We start from the raw sequence: 23,238 nt of genomic DNA, 5'->3' as shown, positions 1-23,238 counted from the left end.
TTGCAGTGGAGCCGGGAGTGCAGGAGGCGAAAGAGGCCGGTGTTCTGGTCTTTGCGTCCCTGGTAGCCCGGCGGAGGATTCTTCTTCAGAGGAAGGATGCGAGGCCCCCAAGCGTGGAGGCCTGGATCAACGATATGGCAGGGTTTATTAAATTGGAGAGGGTGAAATTTGCCCTAAGGGGGTCAGTGCAGGGGTTTTTCAGGAGATGGCAACCATTCCTAGATCTCCTGGTAGAACGGTAATAACAAAAGGTCAGCAGCAGGAGCAACCGGGGGGGGGGGGGGGGGGGGGGGGGGAAGAGGTGTTGTCTCTTTGTTTTTGTTTTGGGTTGAATATCTGTTTTTTGCCAACGACGGGCGTTAATTTATTGTTTCTCTTTTGTATTTACGGGGGGGGGGGGGGGGGGGGGGCGCGGGGGGGGGGGGGGGGGGGCGGGCGCGGGGGGGGGGGGTTCTGTTCTTTTTATTCTTAGAATTTTCTGTTATTGTTTTCTTTTTTGTGAAAATGTGAATAAAAATTTTTTTTAAAAACACCCCACACCCCACAGGGGCTGGTTTAGCTCACTCGGCTAAATCGCTGGGTTTAAAGCAGACCAAGCAGGCCAGCAGCACGGTTCGATTCCCGTACCAGCCTCCCCGGACAGGCGCCGGAATGTGGCGACTAGGGGCTTTTCACAGTAACTTCATTGAAGCCTACTCGTGACAATAAGCGATTTTCATTTCATTTTTCATTTCATGTTCCCCATTATAGATTGACTTAATCTTAAAAATTTCAGAATTAGCCAGACTAATGTGTGTGTATCTTGCATCCAGTTTCTACCATTAGCATGTCAGATATCAGTCCATGCATCAGACATCACATATCTGCCAGAAGAGAAAACCATACCTTTCTTGCCAGTTTCTAACCTTGATGAACAGTTAAGTATTTACAAGTAGCTATTACACTAATTGTTTTTTTTTAATTCATGCATGGAGTGTGGGAGCCACTGGCTGGACCAGAAAGGATGGCACGGTAGCACAGTGGGTAGCACAGATGCTTCACAGCTCTAGGGTACCAGGTTCGATTCTCAGCTTGGGTCACTGTCTGCACGTTCTCCCCGTGTCTGCGTGGGTTTCCTCCGGGTGCTCCGGTTTTCTCCCACAAGTCCCAAAAGACGTGCTGTTAGGTAATTTGGACATTCTGAATTCTCCCTCAGTGTACCCGAACAGGTGCCGGAATGCGGTGACTAGGGGCTTTTCACAGTAACTTCATTGCAGTGTTAATGTAAGCCTACCTGTAACAAAAAAGATTATTTTTTAAAAAAATTATTGCCCATTCCTAATTGCCCTTGAGAAGGAGGTGGGAGTAGCCTTCTTCACCCTTTGCATACCTTGTGGTAAAGGTATCTACAAAGGTATCTGTTAGGGAGGGATAACCACAATTTTGAACCAGCAACAGTGAAGGAGTGATGATATAGTTCCAATTCAGGATGGTGTGTGACTTGGTGAGAAACTTGCACGTGGTGATGCACAAACGTTCAGCACTACCTAAGTGATGTGGATGAAAAGAGGACCCAGAGTCAGTAACCACCATCTGGAAAAAAGGGTGAATTGGACCAGAGAAAAAAACAGTGAGAGAGGAGCAACGAAGTCACTAACAGAGAGAGGAGCAGCAGGGTCATTCAAAGCAAGAGAGAAGAAATGTGGCCATCAACAGCAAAAGGCCAATGCCAATTTGCATGTCTGGGCCTAGAAGGTGAGTATCAACATATTTATGGGTGGAGAATGGAGCCTTCAAAACTGAAATTGTTGTCCTCCTGACCTGATGTTCACTCGAACGTTCACCAGATGTTGCTGAATATTATCTGGGAATGATGGTGGCTGAAGGTTTCCCTCCCATCCCAAATATTAGAGGCTGATCCTAACATATTTTGTTATGCTAATATTTCTGTATTTCTGGACACTGATGCTATCAGAAAGGCATTTTGAGCATGGATTTATTTTAAAGTATCCATGGCAAGAAATGGAGGCATAAAATGCTGCTTTCCGTTCTTCCAAAATAATTCCTTCAATCTTTTTACCCTTTTCATTGATCACCTCTGGCTTTTTGTCCTCAATTTCACCATCCTTCATTTGTTTAAGCCTTCTTACTGCCGAATTATAAACAACCTAAAATGATACTCACATTCTTGTTTCTTAATGCATAATTCTGCTCATTTATGAGTAACGTATTTCCATTTCTTTCTCTTTTTTTTGTTATAAATTTAGAGTACCCAATTCATTTTTTCCAATTAAGGGGCAATTTAGCGTGGCCAATCCACCCACCCTGCACATCTTTGGATTGTGGGGGTGAAACCCACGCAAACACGGGGAGAATGTGCAAACTCCACATGGACAGTGACCCAGAGCCGGGATCGAACCTGGGACCTCGGCACCGTGAGGCAGCAGTGCTAACCCACTGCGCCACCGTGCTGCCCTCATTTCTCACTCTTTTAATGCATATTTTGCCCAAGATTTTAATTCTGTTCTGATATGTTTTAATATCCGGACAGACTCTTAAGAGGTGCCATAGTTTTATATGGAATCCTTTGGTAGCCTTCAACCTCTTATTTTTATTTTTACTGCCAGTATAAGTTCTCTCACTAATACCATAACAAAGGGCTACTATAATGCCATCCAGTACATTTTTGGGCCCTAAATCCAAAATTGTATGGCGGCATAGTTTAATTTTCTCCTAACTTCAAATTGTACCAACCTCTTTCCCTCTTACAATTGTTCTTTGTACAATGATTTCTTAGTTTATGCTCTTCTATCCAATGTTTCCCCAATTGGGGGGAGAAACATTGCCCCAAATGTATAAAGTGTGCATTAGTATTCATTTAACTTTAGACTCTAATTTGCAATCAGTAATGCACAGGTTGCAGATATATTTGCATCTGTGAAATGCACAGTTATTCATTGTTCACTTGAAATTTAATCACATTCTTCATTTAGCACACTGACTTTGATAAATTTATTTGAATAAGAGATTTGCTGTGCTGGCCCACAATGATTGCAGCGTTGTGCAAATATGGTACCTGACTAACTAGTCAACTAATTCACCCTTGTTAATATATCAGTGCTTTAATATTTCTGAGGCACAAGCATCAACTTCCAGTGGTTGTTCTTCCTTCTCAAGGCAAGGAGTGGCCCCGTGATTAGCACTGCTGTCTCACAGCTCCAGGGACTCTGGTTCAATTCCAGCCTCGGATGACTGTGTGGAGCTTGCACTTCCTCCCCATATCTGAGTGGGTTTCCTCCCACAGTCCAAAGATGTGCGGGTTAGGTGGATTGGCCATGCTAAATTGCCCCTAAGTGCCCAAAAGAATAGGTGGGGTTACACGGATAGGGAGGAGGCGTAAATTAAGTAAGGTGCTCTTTCTAAGGGCTTGTGCAGACTTGATGGACCAAATGGCTTCCTTCTGCACTGTGGTGACTCTATGATCTATGGCACCCTGTGTTCTGTTACATTATTACCGTGCTAAATGGGATAGACTTGGAACAGATCCAGCAAGTCAAGACTGGGCATCCATGAGGCGCTGTGGGCCATCAGCAGCAGAATTATATTCAACCACAATCTGCAATGTCATGGCCTGGCATATCCCCCACTCTTCCGTTACCACCAAACCAGGGGATCAATCCTGATTCAATGAAGAGTGCAGGAGAGCATGCCAGGAGTAATCAGATATACCTAAAAATGAAGTGTCAACCTGGCGAAGCTACAACACAGGACCAATGTGCCCCAAAGCAGTGACGGCAACAGAACAAAACACCCTGATAAGCGAGCCCCATTCAGGCAATGCCTCACTGTCATCCTGATGGCTCCTAGTCACCCAGAGACACAAAGGGCGAGATTCACTGGTCCGCCAGCTGTCTTTTCCTGGGCGGTGAGCCCTCGCCGACAGTGTGATTCTCCGTTCCCGCCACCTGACAATGGGATTTCCAGTTGGGGCCACCCTCTGCCGCCGGGAAACTCCGCAGGTGTGGGTGCACTGCTGGCAGAACAGAGAATAACGTCCAAAGTGTCCACAGTGCCAAGTGACCTCAAGGCCTCCATAATCAGCACCTCAAAGAGACGCTCGGTCTCTCATAGAAACATAAAAATAGGAGTAGGCCATTCAGCCATTCAGCCCTTCTGTATCATTCAGTTTGATCATGGCTGATTATCCAACCCCTCCACCCATATCTTTTTTTTTTAATTTTAGAATACTCAATTAATTTTTTCCAATTAAGGGGCAATTTAGTGTGTTCAATCCACCTATCCTGCACATCTTTGGGTTGTGGGAGTGAAACAACGCAAGCACGGTGAGAATGTGCAAACTCCACACGGACAGTGACCCAGAGCTGGGATCGAACCTAGGACCTTGGCGCTATGAGGCAGCAGTGCTATCCATTGTGCCACCGTGCTGCCCCCTCCCCATATTTTTTGATCCCTTTAGCCCCAAGAAATATATCTAACTTCTTCTTGAAAACATGACAAATGTTTTGGCTTCAACTGCTTTCAGTGGTGACGAATTCCACAGGCTCACCACCCACTGGGGGAAGATATCTTTCATCTCAGTCCGAAATACTTTACCCCGTATCATCAGACTGTGACCCCTGGTTCAGGTCTCTGCCGCCATCAGTGTTTTCACTCAGGCCAACATCCCTGGCATTGAAGCATTGACCACCCTCGGCCAGCTTAGTTGGAGATCGTCTGCATGCCTGATACAAGACTCCCGAAACATGCACTCTATTCAGAGCTTCAACACAGCAAGCAAACCCCAGGAGGGCAGCGGAAATGCTTTAAGGACACCCTCAAAGCCTCCTTGAAAGAGTGCAACATTCTTACTGACTCTTGAGAATCGCTGGCCCAAGACCGCCAGAGTGGAGAAAAAGCATCTGGGAAGCGGCTGAACAGCTTGATTTTCATCACTGAGAGCAAGCTGAAGACAAGCGCTGACAGAAAAAAGAGTGTGCGGCAACCCAGGAGTCGCACCCACCCAGGAGCCACACCCACCCAGGCGCGCACCCACCCAGGGGCCGCACCCACCCAGGGGCCGCACTCACCCAGGGGCCGCACCCACCCAGGGGCCGCACCCACCCAGGAGCCGCATCCCACCCAGGAGCCGCACCAGGCCCACCACCAGGGGCCGCACCCACCCAGGGGCCGCACCCACCCAGGGGCCGCACCCACCCAGGGGCCGCACCCACCCAGGAGCCGCACCCACCCAGGAGCCGCACCCACCCAGGGGCCGCACCCACCCAGGGGCCGCACCCACCCAGGAGCCGCACCCACCCAGGGGCCGTACCCACCCAGGAGCCGTACCCACCCAGGAGCCGCACCCACCCAGGGGCCACACCCACCCAGGCGCGCACCCACCCAGGAGCCGCACCCACCCAGGAGGAGTACCCACCCAGGAGCAGCACCCACCCAGGAGGAGCACCCACCGAGGAGCCGCACCCACCCGCTCCTCCAAACGACCATCTGCCCCACCTGTAAGAGACTGTAGCTCGTGGATTGGACTTCAGTCACCCGAGAACTCATTTTTAATGGGGAAGCAGATCATCCTGGATTCCGAGGGATTGTCTAAGGAGGGTAGAAATGTTGTCAGGGCTCATAGTCTTTACTGTTTGAGTGTGTTCAGCCATTTCTTGATATCATGTGGATTTAATTAAATTAGCTAAAGACTGGTATCTGTGATGCCAAGGACCTCAGAGAGATGGATCTTCAACTGGGTGAAAGTGAGGGATGAGCAACAAATGCTGGTCTTGCCTGCGATACCACGAAAGAATACAAAATGAGAGTTTCTTACTTTCTTATATTGGGATGCGCTTCCTTTCCAGGTGGTGTACAGACTGCCTACACTCAGTTCTTATTCTACTCTTCCCTTGAACTCGCCACTCAGGAATATGTGAAGATGAGCTAGGTGACTGCTGTCCATCAGTTTCATCTTTTTTATTTAAAAAGTTCATTGGTTGAGCTTTAAGATCTGTCAATCAACCATGCAGCTGTGTTTAGCATTTCAGGATCCAGTCAGGCACTGATAGAACATAGAACATAGAACATAGAACAGTACTGATGCCTCAGTAATTCAAAAGGAACAGAAAACTGATTTGGTTTAACAAGCTAGAATTCATTTGGAAATTAAAGCATAGTGCACAAAACTAGAACCCGAGGGCACAGCCTCAGACTGAAGGGTCGATCCTTTAAAAGAGAAATAAGGAGGAATTTCTTCAGCCAGAGGGTGGTGAATCTGTGGAACTCGTTGCCGCAGAAGGCTGTGGAGGCCAAGTTACTGAGTGTCTTTAAGGTTCTTGATTAATAAGGGGATCAGGGGTTATGGGTAGATGGCTAGAGAATGGGGATGAGAAACATATCAGTCATGATTGAATGGCACAGCAGACTCGATGGGCCGAATAGCTTAATGCTGCTAATTTTCTTCTGGTCTTATACAGTAATAGCTTAAGGAAATATTTCACTTTATTCAATGGAAGCAATTGTTCTATACTGAACTGTCAAATTAATTAAACAAAAGTATAATTATAATAATATAGTTCATTTTGTATTGGACCCAAACAAAATATTCTGTAGAATAAACACTGTGATGTTTTGGAGAACCCAAATTAAACAACCATCTGAGTTATGCAAACTGGATAGTGTGTATATAAAAAAACTGGGCGGATTCAGGCTGTGCTCTGATATGTAGGTGGTCTGGAGTGAGCTTCATCTATCTGGCTTTGACTCCACGAATAAACATGCCTCCTGTAATGTATTCTTTTTACGGGGATTGCCATTATTCATTTCTGTGCTTTAACTTTCAGTATCACATCCCAACAATCTGACTCCTCAGGCGCTCCAAAAATAAAGAACTGTGTGGTTGATAGTCGTTGGGAGATTAGTAATTGGGTCAAGGTGTTCAGATGCCAGGACAGGACACTGCTGACCATGAAGTCTGTGTCTTGGCCTGAGAGCTGGGAGGGTGGACTGGATGGCAAACAATGCAGGCAATGGCTTTCCTACCTCTACAGCTGAAGCCATAAAGAAACTTAATCTGGAGCTTTCTTGCTACTCATCCACCAGGCAGAATCCCAATTGAAATAGCTGGATGGGGAAGAAGAGGACCTTTAAAGTGATTTCTGAAGTCTCTTCAGAGCAATCTAGAGATGCTGCATTGATAAATTTTGAAGCAATGGGGTGAGGTCAATAAGGTAATTCAGGAGATGAAGTGGGATCAGTGGATTGTGTTCATCTGCAAGAACATTCAATTTTACAAAAATCACCCTGAAGGAATTATTCTATATAATCCATCTTTATCACCAATAATGGCCAAATTGATCTATTGCCAATGACTGTTAAGTCTGCTACTCTTAGGGCGGCATGTGGCGCAGTGGTTAGCACTGGGACTATGGGGAAGCACGATGGCACAGTGGGTTAGCCCTGCTGCCTCATTGCACCGAGGTCCCAGGTTCGATCCCGGCTCTGGGTCACTATCCGTGTGGAGTTTGCACATTCTCCCCGTGTCTGCGTGAGTTTCACCCCCACAACCCAAAGATGTGCGGGTTAGGTGGATTGGCCACGCTAAATTGCCCCTTAATTGGAAAAAATGAATTGGGTACTCTAAATTTATTTTTAAAAAGCACTGGCACTATGGCGGTGAAGACCCGGGTTCGAATACCAGCCCTGGGTCACTGTCTGTGTGGAATTTGCACATTCCCCCCGTGTCTGCGTGGGTTTCACCCCCCACAACCCAAGGATGTGCAGATTAGGTGGATTGCCCCTTAATTGGAAAAAGAAAAATAATTGGGTGCTCTAAATTTATTTTTAAAAGTCTGCTGCTCCCTAGCAAAGCTGCAAAATATCCTCAACGTTTCGGGTATATTAAATTGGCAACTGACCCAATAGGTCATAATAGGGATTCCTTTATTGAAATAACCTGTGAAGCGTGTTATATAAATGATAAAATAGTTGAATGGAGGAGCTGATTGCTGCGTCATCACCAAGCTAACAGTAGGACAACAGGCTTAAAGCAGTTGCTGTAGACAATGTCAATGTGCTTGGGGAACATAACCTGAACCACCAATTCACCTTGATGTCCCAGGTAAGACTGGTGAACCAGAGGTCAGTTGTGGCCAATTTTGGTGAACCCACAAAACTACTGAGGAATTTAATTGATATTGTTCGCTCTTAAGGTGGCTCTTCTGGCTGTTGCATGCTTTGGATTATCAAAGGGACAGGCTGCATTTGTTCTTGCGAGGAGCAGGTTGTGGTTTGATTTGTAAAATGTAAATGTCCCAGAGGACCATAGGCTGCTCTCCCCTTTGAAAACCACTTACATTATTTTCAGTAGTCTTCAACAGGCTTTTGAAGAAACTGGACACTACAGTAGTTGCCAATGTCACCCATCCCTTTCCATTTCAATTTATCAAGTTCTCTTGAATGACATTGTACAGCAGTGGATTGGATTGCTTGTTTTGGGTATTTCTGAAAGAACTACAGTGATTTATTTTTGCACATGAAACTGTGTTGTTCATAGACAGGCTTGTGGATCAAGGGCTGTTCTCCAATACCTTGGATAATCAGTCAGACAGAACTGAAAATCAACGCTTGGGGATCAGGGCCAGAGCTCCCAAGATCCCGCTTTTCCAAATCAACCCACATCCTTAAAACTGGATTTTCCCTATTGCTTTCACCTTTTTTTAGAATGAACACATTTGTAGGTTTTAATTTGCTAACTTTTATTCATTCTTATTTTTACTTTAGATTTCGTCATGACATGTTATTGGGAGACATGGTGGCGCAGTGGGTTAGTACTGCGGCCTCACGGCGCTGAGGTCCCAGGTTCGATCCCGGCTCTGGGTCACTGTCCGTGTGGAGTTTGCACATTCTCCCCGTGTTTGCTTGGGTTTCGCCCCCACAACCCAAAGATGTGCAGGGTAGGTGGATTGGCCACGCTAAATTGCCCCTTAATTGGAAAAAGAAGGAATTGGGTACTCTAATTTTTTTTTTAAATTATACACCAGTTATGACATAAATAATGGGTGGAATCTACCCTGTTTTCTCCCAAACTAACCTTCGGTGGGAGGTGCAGCTGACTCTCTTTCACTTCATGGGGAGGCACCTGACTTCCATTTGGCTGAGATTAGGAATTCTCCATGTGAATCACGTTTTGGCTTAATGTTTAAAGTTTCACTTGAGAAATGTTTTTAAGACAGTATCCCTTTCACGGGCTTTCCCTTTAATTTGTTCCCCAGTTTCTTTCATTTAGTTTCCTTGGTAGCTTGATTTGCACCAAAATAGTGAAAACTACAGGAGGATATTTAGATTCAGCTAACGCTTGTAACAGCAGCAATTATTGACACAACCACATCACTTTGAAATTCATCACTTCTATAAATTAAGACTTGCTTTTGAGTTTGTGCATATAAAACAGTAAAATGTATCTGGTGCAACTATATTTTGCTGTATTATCACCTCTCGCTTGCAGTAATAAAATAGTGATAACCTACTGCCATGGGTTTCTCCAGCAGGATGTGGTAGCCCTTCTTTGCAAATGCCACTGCTGGGCCCTGTAGATTTAAATGATATAATATTTCAGCAATTAAGAAACTGGCTGTTAATGGCATCAATAGGTTCCACATAATGAATTATCATTTATAAGACCTGAGCTGTATTAAGTGTATTAAGTATTAAATATAAACTGTATTTGTCGTTAAATGGTTGGGACAATGAGGACCATCCAGGAAATTAAAAACAATCAAATCCCATCCTGTCATCAACACAAGATGCGTAGACATTCCAATCATACTGTAGTTAATGCACGGACATTTAATTGTCAGGAAGGCTCACCAATGAGTAACTGAGCCAAACAGGCCTGGTATGATTTCTGGTGAGAATGTAATTAGCTGATCACTTGCAGGGTGGGTTACAGTACCCATCATACAAATGGCCTCAGTACTTAAGGTTTGCAATGGAGACTATCTACCAGGGGTAACTCTTTCCCCCACCCAAGTATTATTTAGTTGACTCGTGCAAAAACTGTACAAGTGCAGATATCAGGTGATGCCCCACTGGTGAATCTGCCCAGTGCTCATTGGCTAGGCCCACGGGAATAATCTACTCACCAATCAAACTGTTCCACTGGTTCCTTCGCATCTAATACAACTCCTTGAATTTACTGCTAGTAGTGATGGTAGACATTCAACAAATGTACCCGTAATTGATCAGGCAAGTACAAATTTGCAATAAATGATGGCAAATGCCTTCTATGAACTTGCAAGTTCACGGTATCAGGAATGTTGAAGAATTCCTGGGCAAAACTGTGTACCCTGGGTGATCAATGGAATTATTCAGGAAAATATAATCTTCCACTAATGCTGCTAACCACACAATGCTAAGGAGAGTGCTGCAGCTATTCTTCCCACCTGCACCCCAACATGTACACATACGCGCACGCCTGATTTAAGGCTTTTATTAAGTATTTACCCGGCAATATGGAAAATTGCGCAGGAAGGCCTGTCCACAAAAAGCAGCACAAATCCAACTTGGCCAATCATTGCTCCATCTGTCTGCCCTCGATCATCAGTAAAGTGATGGAAGGAGTTGTCAACAGTGCTAGCAAGGGGCACTTGCTTAGTGATAACCTGCTCACTCATGCTCAGCTTGGGTTCTATCAGGGTTACTCAACTCCTGGCCTCATTATACTCTTGGCTAAAATATGGTCAAATGAGCTGAAGAGGTGAGGTGAGAGTGACTGCCGTTGACAGCAAGGGGGCATTTGGCTGAGTACAGCTTCACGGAGCCCTAGCAAAACTGGAGTCAATGAGAATTGGGGGGGGGGGGGGGGGGGGGGGGAGGAGAGATCGAGAGGGAGAGAGCGAGAGAGAGAGAGACATCCTGTGGATTATCATTGATCAGAAACTGAACTGGATCAGCCATATAAATACTGTGGCTACAAGAGCAGGTCAGAGGCTGGGAATTCTGTACAGAATAACTCCCGTCCTGATTCCCCAAAACCTGTCCACCATTTACAAGGTACAAGTCAGGAGTGTGATGGAACTCTTGACTTGAATGGGTGGGTGCAGCTCCAACTCAAGTGTCTCAACAGAATCCAGAACAAAGCAGCCCGCTTGTTTGGCAGCCCATCCATTACCTTCAACATTAATTCCTTCCACCACCTGCACCTGTACACAGTGACAGCAGAGTGTACCATCCACAGGATGTACTGCAACAACTCAGCAAGGCTTCGCCTTCCAAATCCTCTCTACCACCCAGAAGGACACGGCAGCAGATGCATCGGAACAACACCACCTGCAAGTTCCCCTCCAGGTTGCACACCATCCTGACTTGGAACTCTATTCATTCCTTAACTGTCACTAGGTCAAAATCCTGGAGCTTCCTCTCTGACAGCACTCTCGGTATACCTACACTATACCTACACCACATGGACTCCAGTGCATCTAAAAGGCAGTTTAGGACCATCTTAAGGGCAATTAGGGATTGGCCTAGCCAGTGATCTCCAAGTCCCATGAAACAAAATGGGCAGGATTCTCCGCCGGCGGGATGCTCCGTTTTGCCGGCAACCCGGGGGTTTCCCGAAGGCATGGGGCTGCCCCACAATGGGAAACCCCCACTGACCGGCTGGCATAACAGAGTATCCCGCTGGCGGCTTGAGGCAGAAATGTGGTGCAGTGGATCATCCCACCGGATATTTTAAAAATTAAAATTACTGGTAATATCAAAGACAGCACAAATAGGGCAGCACGGTGGCACAGTGGTGCAGCCTCACAGCGCCGAGGTCCCAGGTTCAATCCCGGCTCTGGGTCACTGTCCGTGTGGAGTTTGCACATTCTCCCCGTGTTGGCGTGGGTTTCGCCCCCACAACCCAAAGGTGTGCAGGATAGGTGGATTGGCCACGCTAAATTGCCCCTTCATTTGAAAAATGAATTGGGTACTCTAAATTTATTTTAAAAAAGACAACACAAACATCAAATTTTCCTCTCTGCTATTTCAATGAACATGGTCTCCTGCCAAACTAAATGGCTATGGAAGATGGCCACCAATACCCAACTGCTCATCTGCACTGGTCCACACATGCACAGAGATCTAATGACACATTTTGTTGTGTCCAGCCTGCCAAACTGCTATGGGCATAAAAAAAGTTGGTAAATCGTAGCCCATGCCATAGTAAAAGCAGCAACGGCTAATAAAGCAGCACCAGGTAAACCTGAACCCAAAGGCTGTTCTCAGAGCCACCCACATCTTTCAGGAAACTGATAAATGGATCAACTGATTCCTGTCCCAGTGCTGGGGGCAGGATTCAGTTGGAATTTTATTACCATAAATCCAGGATTCCCGGTCACTCGCTACCTGCATTACTCCCCTTCTCTCTGCAATAAAATAGAGAGATGTCTCTGTCTCTTCGGAGCCAGTGGTGTGTTTGGGTGTAACACCTTATACTCTGTAATTCAGCTGGAAGAAGTATTAATTAAATTCTCAATGTGCCTGGGTGGGGAGTTGTGTGGGAATGGAATAGAGCCTGGGATTGAAATGGAAACAGACAGCTTGACTGGTTGGAGAAATGGAACTGCGCATGCTCAGCATTGGCAACAAATACAGGATTGATGAAACTGAGATAAATTAAGGTCAACAAGCTATTCAATCATCACCTGAAGTGTGGGCATTTAGATTTATCTGAATGACATATAGAGACTGAATTCACGGGTTATTTCTCCAATCCCTCACCCAGAAAAGCATAGGTTAATATTGTCATCCCTGTTAAACTCAGCATGGACTGGGGATTGTACCTTGGGGTATTCTAATTCATATGGATTTTTACCACACTGAGTCGTTCTGATATGTTTTGAATGTTACATACATACAAACATATGAATTATGTTACTCAGCTCCTCGATCCTGCTCCGCCATTGAATTAGATCATGGCTGATCATATTGGAAATTCAACCCTACACTCCAGCCTACCTCCGATAACCTTTCCTCCCCTTGTTAATCAAGAATCTATCTGGCTCGGGGCAGCACGGTGGCACAGTGGTTAGCATTGCTGCCTACGGCGCTGAGGACCCGGGTTCGAATCCCGGCCCTGGGTCACTGTCTGTGTGAAGTTTGCACGTTCTCCCCGTGCCTGCGTGGGTTTCACCCCCACAGGCCAAAGATGTGCAGGTTAGGTGGATTGGCCACGCTAAATTGCCCCTTAATTGGAAAAAAATAATTGGCTATGCTAAATTTTTTTTTAAAAAGAAAAGGAAAAAAAGAATCTATCTAGCTCTATCTTACTGCCTTAAAAGTATTCAAACTTTGCTTCCACTTCCATTTGAGGAACAGAGTTCCAAAGACTCCGATTCTCAAAGAAAAAAATAAACTTTGTCTCTGTCTTAGATGCACAACCCCAATTTTAAACCATGTCCTCTCTCGTGAAGACTGACGAAAAATACCTGTTCAATTCATCCCTACTTTGTCATCAACTATCCAGGCGCACTTTCTACAGGACCAATGCTCACTTTGTTAACTCTTTACTTATTTAAATATCAATAGAAAGTCTTACTCTCTGTCTTTATGCTACGAGCTAGCTTTCCCTCGTACTCTAATTTTTCCCTCCTTATTAATCGTTTTGTCATTCGCTGCTGTTCTTTATATTCTTTCCAATCTTTAGACCTGCCACCAACCTTTGCACAATTATATGCTTTTTCTTCAAATTTGATACTGTTGTTAATTCTTTTAGTTAGGTTGGTGGTTTAGCACTGCTGCCTCACCCGCCGAGGACCCAGGTTCGATCCAAGCCCCGGGTCACTGTCCCTGTGGAATTTGCACATTCTCCCCGTGTCTGCCTGGGTCTCACCCTCTCAACCTAAAGATGTGCAGGTAGGTGGATTGGTCACACTAAATTGCCCATTAATTGGGGAAAAAAATTGGACACTCCAAATTTTAAAAATTAAGAAGAAAAACAACCCATGGTTGGTGGGCCCACTCCCTGGAATTTGTTCAAATAACAATTAATTCCCAATTCTCCATAATTAATTAAAAATTCATACATTGCATTCATGAATAGAACAGAATCTCTCCAGTGCAGAAGGAGACCATTCGACTCATTGAGTCTGCACCGACCCTCTGAAAGTGCCCCACCCTATCCACATAACCTAGTAACCCCACCTAATCTTTTGGTTACTAAGGGGCAATTTAGGGTGGCCAATCCACCCCCCCCTTGATTTCATTTGTTTTGTCTCTGGTCTTTTAGTTAAACATGGAAATGACTGTGCCTGTGTACCTTATGGTGTCTGTCTGGAGTTGCTATGATAACAGCATCGGCAAATTTATCCAGTTCTGCAGCATCCTTCCAATCTGCCAATAACAAAACAAAACAGGCAAGTGTTATTCATGAAAGAGCAGCTAACCACTGCGTGAGTGTGCTACCCTAGCTGCTTCATCAATGACCTTCCTTCTGTAAGATCAGAAGTGGGGATGCTCGCTGACGATTGCACAATGTTCAGTACCATTCGTGACTCCACAGATACAGAAGCAGTCAGTGTTCATATGCAGCAAGACATGGACAACATTTAGGATTGGATTGGTAAATGGCAAGTAACACTCACGCCGAACAAGTGTGGGTCAGTGACCATAGCCAACATGACAGAATTCAACAATGTTGCCTTGATTTTAAAAAAAATTTAAAGTACCCAATGTTTTTCCAATTAAGGGGCAATTTAGCGTGACCAATCCACCTACCCGGCACATCTTTGGGTTGTGGGGGCGAAACCCACACAAACATAGGGAGAATGTGCAAACTTCACACGGCAATGACCCAGAGCCGGGATCGAACCTGGGACCTCGGCGCCGTGAGGCAGCAGTGCTACCCACTGCGCCACCGTGCTGCCCTCTTCTTGCCTTGATAGTCGCTGTCATGACCATCACTGAATCTCTGGCTGAACCCCCACTATCAACAACCTGGCAGTTACCATTGTTCAGAAACTGAACTGTACCTGCCATTTAACATTGTGGCTACATGAGCGGGTCAAAGGTTGGGAATTCTATTGTGAGTAAATTACCTCCTGACTCCCCAAAGTCTGTCCACCATCTATAGGGCATGAGTCCGGAGTGTGATGGAATACTCTCCACTTGCCTGGATGAGTGCAACTCCAACACCCAAGAAGCCCAATACCACCGAGGGCAAAGCTTCCCACTTGATTGGCCCACCATCCACCACAGACGCACAGAGGCAGTCGTGTGTACCAGATGCAAGATGCATTGCAGTAGCTCATTAAGCCTCATTCAACAGCACCTTCCAAACTCGTGACTTCTAACACCTAGAAGGATGAAGAAAATAGATGCATGGGAATACCAGGACCTGCAAGTTCACCTCCAAGCCACACACAAGGAACTATGTCGCTGTTCCTTCACTGGGTCAAAATCTCAGACCTCCCTTCCGAACAGCAATGTGGTTGTGTCTACATGGTCTCCAGCGGTTCAAGGCAGCAACTCACCATTATATGCTGGAGGGCAATTAGCGATGGGCAACAAATACTGGCCTAACCAGAAACACCGACAACCCATGAAAGAATAAAACAAGTTTATTATTTCCTTCCCTTTTATTTTACTTATTTCTTTGCTTCTATGTTTCTTCTTTGGATGCTGTTGATTCTTCCTTGGAAACAGATCCAACTACACCAAATGCCTTCCAGTAACTCCTTCAAGTAATCACTCCTCAAACTCTAGACTAAAAGATTTTTGACAGGCTTTTTAACCACGTTTACATTACTGCCAAGCCCAATTCTGTCTTTCAGCCACAAATATATTTTCCAGTAAGTGAACTGGATAGTGGTCAGGTGCAGGAATTTGGCTCTTTCCTTCACTTTATCTCAGGGAGCCTGAAGCCAACTCCAATATCCAAGTTGAGGTCTAACTCAGTACAGACCAGGCTCAATTTCACATGGTATCTTCTCTTTATCTCTCTCCTGATTGGTGAGAACAGAGTTTGAATTTATAATGGAGATGATATTGCCTTTTAATGTGTTTATTTAACTGTGAAGCTTAGTGCACAAACTAAACCAGGCAGGTTCCTTAAGTTAATAGCTAAAGCGAAGATGCAGAAATTATTAATGAAAGGTTTAAAATATACAAATATGCCCAACTACCCACTGATGGAAAAACAATACACACAAAATACCCGTCAAGCATGCAGAATATCAGATCTAGAGACTTGGCCAAGTAAAGCCAGGAAAACAATTATTCAAGGATTGTCCAGAGACTTGTTTAGAACTGTGGAATCCCTTTCCACAGTAGTTGCTGGTACTTGCGGTTCTCCGCTGCCCACGACGGGTCGGAGAATAGCGGGAAGGCCTTCCCGACATTTTTCCCGCCCTCCCGCTATTCTCCCCCCCCGCCCCCCCCACGGCCGCCCCATGACACGAATCGCTGCTCGCCGTTTTTTACGGCGAACAGCGATTCTCCCCAGGCCGATGAGCCGAGTTCCCAGGCCTTTACGGCCGTTTTCACGAACGCAAACACGCCTGCTCTCACCGTTCTTGAAAACGGCCGCAAAGTGCCGTCCCGGACAACCATGGCACCGATTGGCATGGCCGTGCCAAGGGTGCCAAGGGTGGCATGGGCCTGCGATCGGTGGGCACCGATCGCAGGCAGCGGGTCCGATACCCGCGCAATATTTGTTCCTCCGCCGCCCCGCAGGATCAGTCCGCGGGGCGGCTGAGGGGCATGACGGCCCGCGCATGCGCGGGTTTGACGCATATGCGTGATGACGTAATCTGCGCTTGCGCAGGTTGGAGCCGTCCAACCTGCGCATGCGCGGCTGACGTCATCGAACGCGTCAGCCGCCGTGACGCTTGGCGCGCGGGCTTAGCGACTGTCGCTAAGCCTGCGATGCCGTGCTTCACGGGGCTACGCTGCTAGCCCCGCCCGGGGGGGGGGAGAATCGGGTCCCGGGAGGGGGCGTGGAGGCTGCCGTGAAACACGGCCAGTTTCACGGCAGCCTTCACGACTCGCCGCATTTGCGGAGAATTGCGCCCTTGGTGTTTCTCAATGGAGACATTGTTGTTGATTCAGAATTCTTCTTTAAGAACTCTCAGTTTGCAGCAATGAGGTTTTCTGGTGGCTTATTGGAATCACAAACAGCTCAACTTTCATGAAAGAGGTTTCAGAAGAGATATGGGTAATGCTGTTACCCCTGTGGCAGTATCTCTCTGACTATTCTAATCCAGTATCCTTTTTGTAAAAAACACCCAGGACCTGGAGCATATGACCTCCCAGAGCTCCATAGACTTTCCTGATAACGTTATAAAGTTATAGGTATCTAGCCAATTACAATATAAATTAACATTTTATATGATACACCTTCAAAACAATATCAAATGATTCACTACAGTCTTCCAAACTAGGAATCGGGTACAAATCTGACTTTGTCATTGCATTGACTTTTGCATATTCCACACACAATCGTCAAGTTACATCAGGTTTTGGTACCGTCAGAATAGACAAACTCCAATAAATGCAACTCATTTTAATAATATCACTCGTTTTAAAAATAAATTTAGAGTGCCCAACTCATTTTTTACAATTAAAGGGCAATTTAGCGTGGCCAGAGGGCAGCACGGTGGTGCAGTGGTTAGCACTGAGACTACGGCGCTGAGGACCCGGGTTTGAATCCCGGCCCTGGGTCACTGTCCGTGAGGAGCTTGCACGTTCTCCCAATGTCTGCGTGGGTTTCACTCCCGCAACCCAAAAGATGTGTAAGGTAGATTGTCCAGACTAAATTGTTCCTTAAGTGGAAAAAAAAATTGGGTACTCTGGCCAATCCACCTACCCTGCACATCTTTTGGGTTGTGGAGGTGAAACACCACACAAAAATGAGGATAATGTGCAAAACTCCACACGGACAGTGACCCAGAGCCGGGATCGAACCTGGGACCTCAGCACCTTGAGGCAGCTGTGCTATCCACTGCGCCACCATGCTGTCCTCAATGATATCACTCTTAAGGATGCTTTCAATCTCCTTTTGAACTCCTGGAGTCCATGTGGTGTAGGTACACCTACTGTGCTTTAAGGGAAGGAGTTCAGGTTTTTGACTCAGCGACAGTGAAGAACGGCAATATATTTCCAAGTCAGGATGGTGACTGACCTGGAGCGAAGCCTCCTGGCGGCGGTGTATCCATGTATCTTTTGCCCTTGTCCTTCCAGATCGGAGTGATTGTGGGTTTGGAAGGAGCTTTGGTGATTTCCTGCAGTGCGTCTTCTAGATGGCAGACACTGCTGCTACTGTGCATCGGTGGTGGAGGGAGTGAATGCTTGTGGAAGGAGTGCCAATCAAGCGGGTTGCTTTGTTCTGGAGGGTGTGGTGTCAAGCTTCTTGAGTGTTGTTGGAGCTGCACTCATCCAGGCAATTGAAGAGTATTCCATCACACTCCTGACTTGTGTCTTGTAGGTGGTGGACAGGCTTTGGGGAGTCAGGAAGTGAGTTACTCACCACAGGATTCCTAGCCTCCGACCTGCTCTTGTAGCTACAGTATATATATGGCTAGTCCAGTTCAGTTTGTGGTCAATGGTAACCCTTAGGATGTTGATAGTGAGGGATTCAGTGATGGCAATGCCATTGAATGTCATGGGGCCATTGTTTGATTCTCTCTTATTGGAGATGGTCATTGCCTGGCACCTGTGTGTGGCGCGAGTGTTACTTGCCACTTGGGGCAATTTAGCGTGGTCAATCCACCTACTCTGTACATCTTTGGGTTGTGAGGGTGAGGCCCTTGCAGACACAGAGGGAATGTGCAAATTACACGCAGACTGTGACCCGGGGCCGGATCAACCCCGGGTCCTTAGCACCGTGAGACAGCAATGCTAACCACTGTGCCACAGTTCCACCCCATAATCTTGCTTTTAATGGTTTACATACACTGGTACACCAACAAAGTTACAACTTTTTGATTACTGATCTGCCTCTTTTTTTTCATCACACGCTGTGACAATTTTAAATGCTTTCTAGCCAACTCAGCCTGATTTAACCTCTCCCTAAAGTTTGACACATAATCCAAAAATGTAGTCTCAGAACTCCGACGCGCCAATTTCTCATTAATCAATTTAAATGGCCCTCTTACTTCATGATCAAAAAAAAATCAATTCAAACTAACTGAATTTAGTTGATTCATTAGGTGCATCCCTAATTGCAAATAATACAAATGGAATTCCTTTATCAGAGATCTAGAGTTCTCTCTGGGACTATATTTCTGCTGAGGTGGTGGGGTGCTAGTATTAAATCAGGCTAAATTCCCTGAAAATTTCAAAACAATTTTGTTAAAAACTGCAATAAATGAACCCACAGTTGATGAACTAGTAAAAGGGAGTCGGAGAAGTGTAGAGCCACACAAAACCTGGTCCTTCTACTTCCAACCTGGAGGGCACATTCTTCCTGCTGCTGAACTCTCAATACCATCACCCTATTATCATGTGAGAGTACCTTTAAGAAATGCGTGTTTATAAATGGGTGTGTACATAAATATCTGTCGTGAGAGTACCTTTAAGAAATGGGTGTTAACTACTGCAGTGATGTCAGAGAGTGGGTGGAGCTGGGCTGTCTGTCAGCTTTTTACTTTCATTTTTGAGCAGGCTGCAGGGTCTGTTTTATTTTCCTTTTCAGTGTTGGAGCTGAAGCCAGACAGAGCAAGTGTACTGTTGATCTCTCTGCCATGAAAAGACTATCTCCTGATCATTTCGTGAATTCAGAATTATAAATGTTCTCAGTAGTGAATGTAAACCTAATGTGTTTCTGTTAAAAGGTGTTTTTAAGTAGTATGGATGTTAAAAGGAAAGCTTAAAGGATTACTTAGTGTTGTATTCTTTGGGGGTTGTATTTGAATTAATGGTTGTTAAGATGTTCACTGTATGTTTTAAAAAGGGTTAACTTGAGTTCAGAGAATAAACATTGTTTTGCTTTAAAAAATACTTTTCCATTTCTGCTGTACCACACCTGTAGAGTGGGCCATGTGTTACCCATACCACAATCTATTAAAAGTTTTTTTTTCAACAAACAATTTTATTGAGGTATTTTAGGCATACAGAAAAAGTGACATTGAACTGTACAAAAACAAAAAGAAGTCACGACACAAATAACAAATTAAACATAGTGCAAACCATGGCTCTGTTCATGCATGGACCTGCCTCAATATCCCCCTACTCTGCTCTACTTGACCCTAACTTCCCCCCCCGCCCCCACTGACGCTTACTCCTCTGCGAAGAAGTCAATAAATGGCTGCCGCCGTCAGGCGAACCCTAGTAGCGAACCCTCAAGGCGAACTTGACTTTCTCTAGGCCAAGAAAGCTCGCCATGTCCGATAGCCATACCTCAGCCCTTGGGGGCTTTGAGTCCCTCCATGCTGACAGTATTCGTCGCCAGGCTACCAGGGAAGCAAAGGCCAGAACGTCGGCCTCTCTCTCTTCCTGGACTCCCGGGTCCTCCGAAACCCCAAAGATTGCCACCTCCGGGCTCATTACCACCCCAGTTTTCAATACCCGGGACATGACATCTGCGAATCCCTGCCAATACCTCCTGAGTTTAGGGCACGACCAGAACATGTGTACATGGTTAGCCGGCCCTCCGGCGCATCTAGCACACTTGTCCTCCAGCCCAAAGAATCTTCTCATCCGGGCCACCGTCATGTGGGCCCGGTGCACGACCTTAAAGTGGATCAGGGTGAGCCTGGCGCATGTTGCGTGTTTACTCTGCTCAGGGCTTCTGCCCAAATATCGTCCTCCAGCTCCCCCCCCCCCCCCCCCCCCGAGCTCCTCCTCCCACTTAAGCTTCAGGTCCTCAGTCTGCGTATCCTCAGCTCCCATTAGCTCCTTGTAGACGTCTGAAACTCTACCCTCTCCCACCTCTCCCCTAGAAACTACCCTGTCCTGCCTCCCCTTCGGCGGGAGACGTGGGAAGGACGGCACCAGTCTGCGTACAAAATCCCTCACCTGCAAGTATCTAAAGTCGTTCCCTCTCGCCAACCCAAACTTCTCCTCCAGCGCCCTCATGCTCGGAAAGCTCCCTTCCAGGAACAGATCCCCCATCCTCACAATCCCCGTCCTCCTCCACAGTCGATCCACCCCCCCCCCCCCCGTCCATGTTCCCCGGGGCAAATCGGTGGTTGCCGCAGATTGGGGTCCACACCGATGCTCTTACCTCCCTTACATGCCTCCTCCACTGGCCCCAGATCCGAAGAGCCGCCACCATTATCGGGCTGGTACCGTGCCGGCGAAAGCGGCAGAGGCGCCGCGACCAGGACTGCCAAGCTAGTGCCCCTGCACGAAGCAGCCTCCATCCGCTCCCAAACCGACCCCCCACCCACCATCCATTTCCTTATCATCACTATGTTGGCCGCCCAGTATTAGTTGCTGAAGTTCAGCAACGCCAGCCTCCCTTCTTCTCTGCTCCTTTCAAGCATCACCCTCTTCACCCGCCGAGACTTCCCTGCCCATACAAATCCCAGAATAATTTATTCAGCCTCTTAAAGAAGGACCGCAGGATAAAGATGGGGAGACACTGAAAAACAAACAAGAACCGCGGGAGAATCGTCATCTTAACAGTCTGCACCCTCCCCGCCAATGACAGCGGGAGTGCATCCCACCTCCGGACCTCCTCCCTCACTCGTTCCACCAGGTTGGGACAGGTTGAGCTTATGCAACCTGCCCCAGTCCTGTGCCACCTGAATCCCCGAATATCGGAAACTCTCCCCCACTAGCCTGAACAGCAACCTCTTCAGCCTACTCTCAGAGCAATTGCCAGCGGCTCTATGGCCAGTGCAAACAACAGTGGGGAGAGAGGGCAGTCCTGTCTTATCCCACGGTACAGTCTAAAGTAGTCCGATGTCATTCAGTTCGTCCTTACACTCGCCTCCGGGGCCTAATACAATAGCCTAACCCAGTTGATGAACCCGAACCGTCCTAGTACCTCCCACAGATAATCCCACTCGACCCGGTCAAAAGCCTTTTCAGCATCCATGGCTACCACTATCTCCACCTCCCTACTCTCGGGGGCATCATAATCATGTTGAGCAGCCTTCTTATGTTGGCCACCAGCTGCCTCCCCTTTACAAACCCGGTTTGGTCCTCCACAATTACATCCGGTACACAGTCCTCAATTCTGGTCGCCAAAATCTTGGCCAGTAACTTGGCGTCTATGTTGATCAAAGGGATCAGCCTGTCTGACCCACAGGCCTCCGGGTCCTTATCCCATTTCAGAATAAGCGAGATGGTGGCCTGCAACATCATCGAGGGTAAACTCCCTCTGTCTCTTGCCGTGTTAAAGACCCTGACCAGCACCAGCCCCACTATCCCGGCAAATTTTTTGTAAAACTCCACCGGATACCCGTCCGGCCCCGGGGCTTTACCCGACTGCATGACCTTCAGGCCTCCCAATACCTCTTCGATCCTGACCAGGGCCCCCAGTCCGTCCACCAACTCCATCCCCACTCTTGGGAAGGTTCAGTCCGTCCAGGAATCGCCTCATCCCCCCGGTCCCCTGGGTGGTTCCGAAGTATACAGCTTCCTATAAAAGTCCCTAAAGACCCTGTTCAGCCCTGCTGGATCACCCACTAGATTACCTTCCCCAACCACTACCCTCCCTATTTCCCTAGCCGCTTCCCTCTTCCTCATTTGCTGCGCAAGCATTCTACTGGCCTTCTCCCCATGCTGATAAATCGCGCCTTTTACCTTTCTAAGCTGCTCTACAGCCTTGCCTGTAGTTAGCATCCCAAATTCGGCCTGCAGCCTCTGTCGTTTCCTGAGTAACTCTGGCCTCGGGGATTCCGCATAACTCCTGTCCGTCCATAGAATTTCCTTAATCAGTCGGTCCGTCTCTGCCCTATCTGTCCTGTCCCTGTACGCCCGGATTGAAATCAGCTTCCCTCTCACCACTGCCTTCAGTGCCTCCCAGAGCACCGCTGCCGAGACTTCTCCAGTATCGTTCACCTGCAGGTAATTCTGCATGCATTTCCTCAGCCTCTCACACACCTCTTCGTCCGCGAGTAGTCCAACTTCCAGCCTCCATGGTGGGCGCTGAAAGCTGTCCTTACAAAACTGCAGGTCTACCCAGTGTGGGGCATGGTCCGATATGGCAATTGCTGAATATTCTGCCCCCACCATTCCAACCAACAGGTCCGTACTCACAATAAAGTAGTCAATTCGGGAATACACCTTGTGGATGTGGGAGTAGTATGAAAACTCCCTCGCCGTCGGCCG

General features: G+C 46.9%; 1 protein-coding gene across 8 annotated transcripts in view; it reads right to left on the bottom strand.

Annotated features, from left to right (window-relative positions):
- zgc:154075 (uncharacterized protein LOC556929 homolog) overlaps positions 1–23,238 on the bottom strand; it is a 332,990-nt gene that overhangs the window by 189,014 nt on the left and 120,738 nt on the right. For all 8 annotated transcript variants that reach the window (XR_005457420.1, XM_038773628.1, XM_038773630.1 and 5 more), the window contains 2 exons: positions 14,279–14,352; positions 9,507–9,566 (listed from right to left, as the gene is read on the bottom strand). Coding sequence is in view for 7 of the 8 variants with exons in the window: in XM_038773628.1 (XP_038629556.1) it covers positions 9,507–9,566; positions 14,279–14,352 (134 nt within the window). In the remaining variant the exon portion in view is untranslated. The remainder of the gene's footprint in view (positions 1–9,506; positions 9,567–14,278; positions 14,353–23,238) is intronic.

This window comes from Scyliorhinus canicula, chromosome 16 (genome assembly GCF_902713615.1).
Source record: "Scyliorhinus canicula chromosome 16, sScyCan1.1, whole genome shotgun sequence".
In the NCBI taxonomy this organism is placed as follows: Eukaryota; Metazoa; Chordata; class Chondrichthyes; order Carcharhiniformes; family Scyliorhinidae; genus Scyliorhinus; species Scyliorhinus canicula.
Note: the sequence above shows the minus strand (reverse complement) of the source record. Positions and strands in the feature narration are given on the sequence as shown.